This window comes from Zea mays, chromosome 1 (genome assembly GCF_902167145.1).
Source record: "Zea mays cultivar B73 chromosome 1, Zm-B73-REFERENCE-NAM-5.0, whole genome shotgun sequence".
Classification (NCBI taxonomy): domain Eukaryota; kingdom Viridiplantae; phylum Streptophyta; class Magnoliopsida; order Poales; family Poaceae; genus Zea; species Zea mays.
In genome coordinates, this window is record NC_050096.1 from 126,516,004 (window position 1) to 126,522,352 (window position 6,349).

The following is a 6,349-nucleotide window of genomic DNA, read 5'->3' on the forward strand; positions in this document are numbered from 1 at the left end:
AACATAATAGGTCAGAGGGCACATGCCTGCACCAAACTGTTGCTGCTCAGTTGCTTCTTCTGCAACTTCTACGGCCTTTAAAGATGAAACGTTATCTAAGCGAGTGTGAACATACATTCAACATTCTTGGAACAGAAAGAAACAGTACGCCATAAAAAGGAAAACATGTGCAATACAAAATAACACTTTCTTCTACGGTCACACGAGAGAAAGAAACGTCGAGGTTGAAATAACGATTGAGAAGTTATTGCGTCTATGTTATATGAATATGAAATAGAACATTTAATTCGACATACTCGCATTACACAACATTTATTAAATGAAATTAAAGCCATCGTCTAGTTTTAATTAGTTTGCTACGCTAACAACTTTCAGTTAGATAAATAATTCAAATAACATTAGCGATTATAAGCGAGACGAAGTAACGGCGTGAGACGAAAACGCGACGCGCAAAATATCACGACAGCACGTGCACAGTACGCGCACAGCACGCGTACGGCGCACGGGCCGACAGTACATGCGAGAACTAATTAATAGGAAACATGATTAAACTAAATAACTATTTAATAAAGAATAGTTTAGTTAAGATTAACTACGCTGATGTTGGTTTATAAAGGCGTAATTCGAAATTATAAATTAGATTTAAAATAAAGCGTCGTTCTAAATGTTTAATTAAATTAGATAAAATATGCAACAACAGATAACTTTACTTCTAACATGTAGACAATTTTAATACGAATCTAACGCAACTTGAACAGAGTGAATCGAATTTAAAATGCAAAAGTTATTGTAGTTTTAATTTGAACTAAATTCCTGCGTACGGATTAAAATAAAAGAGAGGCTAGATTACAAAACTGCTATCTTCATCCTCCTCCTTCTTCCTCTCAACCATGGAAGGGGGAGGGGAAGAGGAGGGGCTACGCAGCAGGGCCGAGCCGGCCGGGCTAGGCGCCGGTGGCGCGAGGGCGCAGGCGCGCGGGGTGGTGCGGGCCACGCGGGGTGGGCTTTTCGGCAAAGCCGGCCGCCACTGCCTCGGGGAAGGGGAGCCGCGCTGGGGAAACAGGAGAGGGAGGTGTGCAAAGAACACGAAGAAACCCTAGGTACAACAATGATGGAGGCTCACCGGAGAAGACAACCTTCGCCGGAGCCGAGCACAAAATCGCCGATTAGGGATGAACTATCGGTCGAATCAAAGAATTGAAGGCACCGAGACGAAGCTCTCGACGAGACGAACGTAGCTGCACCCTTGGATTCCGCCTACGACGCACAGATCACAAGTAATTGCTCGCTAGAGTTAGAACCACCTCCGAACTTCGGCGAGCGATTCCTTGAGTTTCGGATCGAATTTGAGGGTGGGGTTTCGAATATTGAAAAGGGCTCGACGAGGGGATTTCAGCCATATATATATTGCTAGGATTTGAAGATCTTTTATTTTTCGTAATTATCCTATTTTTAAAATTGAAAATCATTTTGAGAAAAAGGCTGAAATCGTTTTTAATATTCAAAAAATATCTCGAAGGCTCCAAAAATTATAGGAAAATTCATAGAAATGATTTGGCACCCAATGAACTCAAAATCATATTTAGAACTTTTGAAAATGTTTTTAAGGACCTTAAATAAATAGGTTTTGAATTTCAAAAAATAGAAAATTATTTAGAAAAATACGAAAATTTATGGGCGACTTCTAAAAGGCATATTGACATGATTCAAATACTTCTTGCACTTGGAAACACTATGCAGCAGCATGAATGCAACAATCATGATACTACTAGAGCTCCCGCTACTATAGAACCAAAATAACTCTCTATTATTTGATAAAGGGAAAAGAAAAGTGAATAAAGGAAAGGGTATCACTTGAATTTTGAGTATAGAGCAAAGAAATTTTTATACCCCAAAATTCAGGCTGTTACACTGATTAGGTTGGGCTTTATATGGATGGAAAGCTAAGGAGATAAGCTTTCCAACCCAACTGGATCCAACTTAAAATTCATCCGGAGTCAACAGTAATCGTCGAAACAAGTTAGCATTCAGATTCTGTTTTATTGCTGCGACACCGTCTATTTGGTTGTTGGCCATGTATTGTGTTGGAGCCCATTATGGGTACCTCCAAGGGTTGTGCATGCCCTTAACCTCTATTATATCAGCAGCCACCACCACATTAGGGTTTGGATTTTGCTTAGATCATATTTATCATCGAACAGTGTCGTCGTCCATCAGTTTGTGAGACCCCAACTCGTAATCAACACAGTTTTGGTTGCATTCTTCCTGTTCTTGATTGCGCTTGCAGGGATAAGCCTTCATGGCGAAGTCACTCATGTGTCACGAATGATAACTAATAGAGCAGTGGTGTAGTTATTGCGAGGATCTATTCGCTCGAAGTCTTGGATCGTCAATGTCGAGATCTCCACTCAATCAAGTTATTGTACCTCACGAAAGATCAGGCCTTGCCCTCTATCACAAGTCTCCATCAAAGAAGCTAACCTATGATATGACTGAAGGGGAGTTGCATGTCATCATCAACACAGAGGTGAAGGAACACTTCTAGAAGACTATACCATAGAATGAAGCAACAATAGAAGTATCCATAAAAGCCTTCTTTGTCAAGATGAGCGAGAAAGGAAAGAAACAATGTATATTTGATATGAGTGTGTGGTGAGTAAAGCACATTAAGAAGCTCTGAAGGAAATATGGTATCATAATAGTTCAAATGGACATACTAGCATGGTGAGCCACTAGTTTGGCTAGAAGTCAAAAAATTTGCAAATTCCACAACTAGTACATTATGGAGTTAGGCACTGATAGGACCACATCTAGTGTGCTTACACAAGATTGCCATTTGTACAATGGCCTTGATGTCGTGTGGCTAGATTTCAAAAAATATATTTGGGATATACCACCTGAATGTGCTAGACATCACTCTCATCACTGCTCGGTTCTGTAAGTGTTTACCTTCACTCTTGTTCATGATTCAACAATATATATTGAATGCTAGTTAGGTTTTGCTTAGATCTACTTTATTCTGTGAAGGATGGAGATCCAAAGATGTCATAAAAAGGGACTTTCAATATTGGCTTCATTGACCCAATGGTTATTAACCAGAAAACAATTCAAGACTTTCACGTGAAAGTCCTAAAAATATTGATCAAGTTTTTACAGAAGCAACATTATATGCAATACATCTTCCTTACAATTTTAAGTCAGTGTCTACTACCTTTTTGTAGCCATACCTTTTCTAACTAAATGTGTAGTCTAATTTGCTCCAAAAGTGATTGTGTGCTTTTGATGTTGTCAACTCCAAGACAACTAACAATGATGCTCCAAAAGTGATTGTGTGCTTTTGATGTAGTCAACTCAAATACAACTAACAATGATGCTCCAAAAGTGTTTTATGGATTCTATGTATCTACTCTCATCATCCATCCGAGTCATGAATAAAAAAATATCATTCATTAAAACTCTTATCAGACATTTTACCACTTTACGCTTTCTAACACACAAAACACATTTTAGTGTTACAAGCATATCAGCTTACTGAAAACATTGCTCAGTGTAAAAGGATTTTCTAATATATATATATATATATATATATATATATATATATATATATATATATATATATATATATATAACCATTTATCACATGTACCTACAGTTGTTGATGGCATGTTAATTTAACATACATGCATAAGCCACAAAAGGATTATGTTGTTGTTGCTTTGTGTTTTTTTTATTTTAACTCATATTCAATTTGTTGAGTTATTTTTAATTGTCATACACCTGAAAATATAAGCGTTAACAATACCAACATCGACACTTCGTAGTATGCATGTTGCAGTTCATACCATAGGCTGCTAGATGCCTTGCCCTTCAATTCCTCAGAGTATGCGTTCGTTACAACAGTTATAAAAGGTTGCGACAATCACCATCTGTATCGGGAAACCGTCTCCGGTACTGTCCTTCGAGGCACACAATGCTATATAGCAGCTGGCCTGCTGATGGCCATGGTAATCATCCCATTTATACGTGCTTTATACGCTTCATCTCCGTTGCGGACGTTACTATAGATGATTCGTTTGGTCTGCTTCCGTAGATTTGACTATGGGCTTCCTTTTTCAGAGGATTTCAGGGCAATCGCATGTTATACTACGCCCAATGCTTTTGGGATGTGTTCTCAATGCAACATATGGCGTATATATACTATAACGGACACCCCTCGCGACTGGCGTGGAGTAACAGTTTAGGGTTTAACGTATTGATGCGAGAATGTCATGCTAGTATCACATGGGGAGGGAGGAGCGTCCGACGGACACCCCTCGCGACTGGCCTGTGCCGGGTAGCAGTTTCAGATACAGCGAAAATAATAGTTGGACAAGGTTAGAGAGGACGGCTGCAGTTTACACCTTTTTGTCTAAACTTCCTCGGCTTCACGCAATATTGTAATCCCTCCCGAGAATTAATCATGCATGCAACCCACCAGCTGGGCTTATCTTTGAGGGTTTTTTAATACCACAGCTCCAAAAGAGGAACGTAATGAAATCCAAACAAACACCCTACAACAAAGTGTAGCTCAAAATCAAACTAGTAATTAAAACCTGCAGTGTGCTAATTAATGGTTTTTTTTGGCTATAAATACATGCACAGACCACCCTTCCAACAATGGGACATCACTTTCTTTCTTTCTTTCTTTCCTATGTGTGCTTGCCATATATTTATTAATTTGTCCTTCTCTCGATCGCTCCCGTTTCATATATATATAATTAAAGCTTTTCGTCTGTCTGATCAAGAGCGCGTAGTACTACTAGGCTAGCAGCCATGAGCTCTTCGGTCCTTGGGGCGAGTGCAGGCGGTGGCGGCGGCGGCTCATCTACCGGCGGGCCGACTCGGGGCGTTGCAGGAGCAGGCGGTGGCGGGCCGTGTGGTGCGTGCAAGTTCCTGCGGCGCAAGTGCGTGACCGGGTGCGTCTTCGCCCCCTACTTCGACTCGGAGCAGGGCGCGGCACACTTCGCGGCGGTGCACAAGGTGTTCGGCGCCAGCAACGTATCCAAGCTGCTGCTCCAGGTCCCGCCTCACAAGCGCCTAGACGCCGTGGTCACCGTGTGCTATGAGGCTCAGGCGCGCATCCGCGACCCCGTCTACGGCTGCGTCTCCCATGTCTTCGCCCTACAGCAACAGGTATGCATGCATGCAGCTAGCTAGCGCGAGCCGATCTTTTTTTTTTCTTGTGTGTTTGATGCATGCCACGCCATGCATGCCTCAGGTGGTGAACCTCCAGACCGAACTCACGTACCTGCAAGGCCACCTGAGCACAATGGAGCCCCCAACGCCGCCACCTTTAGCTGCACAGAACCAGATGCCAATGACGACTGCCGCCTTCTGTGTTTCGAACCTGCCGTGGCCGTCCAACGATATCCCGCCCACCGTTGACGTGTCAACGTTGTTGGAGGAGCCACAGACGCAGCAGTCCAACTGGGTCTCCCAGCAGCAACAGCACTATGTCATGGTGGGAGAGGGCTCTGGCGCTGGCGTCAGTGGAAGCGGCGCCGGCGCTAGAGGAGGTGGAGACCTGCAATTGCTGGACCGCCATGGCACAGCACCAGTTTGGTCTCAGCCTGAGCCGCCGCCATGCACACAATGAGCACCAACCTATACATAGCTTGGTTGACTGATTGATCTGGAAAGACAGGATACAGAATGAGAGACTGACTGAGGAAGATGATGAAGCATGGTAGATAACAGGCATCCATCGGTTTTCGAGTACCAGGCCGGGAGTGCAAGGGTGCCCATAGATTTGCGCATTTCTATATAGATTTCTGGGAATATTATGCTCCAAAGGGTGCCCACAGATTTGCAACCTAATGTTAGCTTCTGTCAGTGCTCCACTGCAAAAACAAGTTTATTCTTATGATCTAAATTGTTGTCATACCTAGCTAGCTCAAGACCCTGCGATACTAAACATATATGAAATTAAACTAGTCTGAAAATTCTCTTATTCCCAATATATATACTTACGAGAATTTTGGCTTTATTAATGTTATAGCTAAAAATTGTTTCTCCATAATTGCTGCGACCATATGCATGTTTCTGCAGTGGTGTCTCTACAAGTTACTCCATCCGCCCCATTTCTTAATCCGTTTAACTCTTTTGCCACAATTTTGACCAACTTGTCTTATTTAATTTATTTTGCAAAAAATGATAAAATCTAAAGTAATACTTAAAGTATATTATATGTTAAATGATATTCTAGTAAAAAATTAATAATAATTATGAAAACTTTATAATAAAACGAGTCAGTCAAACTTGATATAAAAAGTAAAATGAATTATAAATTAGAACGGATGCAGAACATCAT

The 6,349-nt window shown here is 41.6% G+C and overlaps 1 protein-coding gene across 1 annotated transcript; it reads left to right on the forward strand.

Annotated features, from left to right (window-relative positions):
- Nucleotides 1-4,655: 4,655 nt before the first annotated feature.
- Nucleotides 4,656-5,922, forward strand: LOC103638452 (LOB domain-containing protein 30). Its single transcript, XM_008661360.3, has 2 exons — nt 4,656-5,172; nt 5,258-5,922. Exons 1-2 carry the CDS (start codon nt 4,813-4,815, stop codon nt 5,633-5,635), a joined length of 738 nt encoding a protein of 245 aa, XP_008659582.1. The 5' UTR covers nt 4,656-4,812; the 3' UTR covers nt 5,636-5,922.
- Nucleotides 5,923-6,349: the final 427 nt, after the last annotated feature.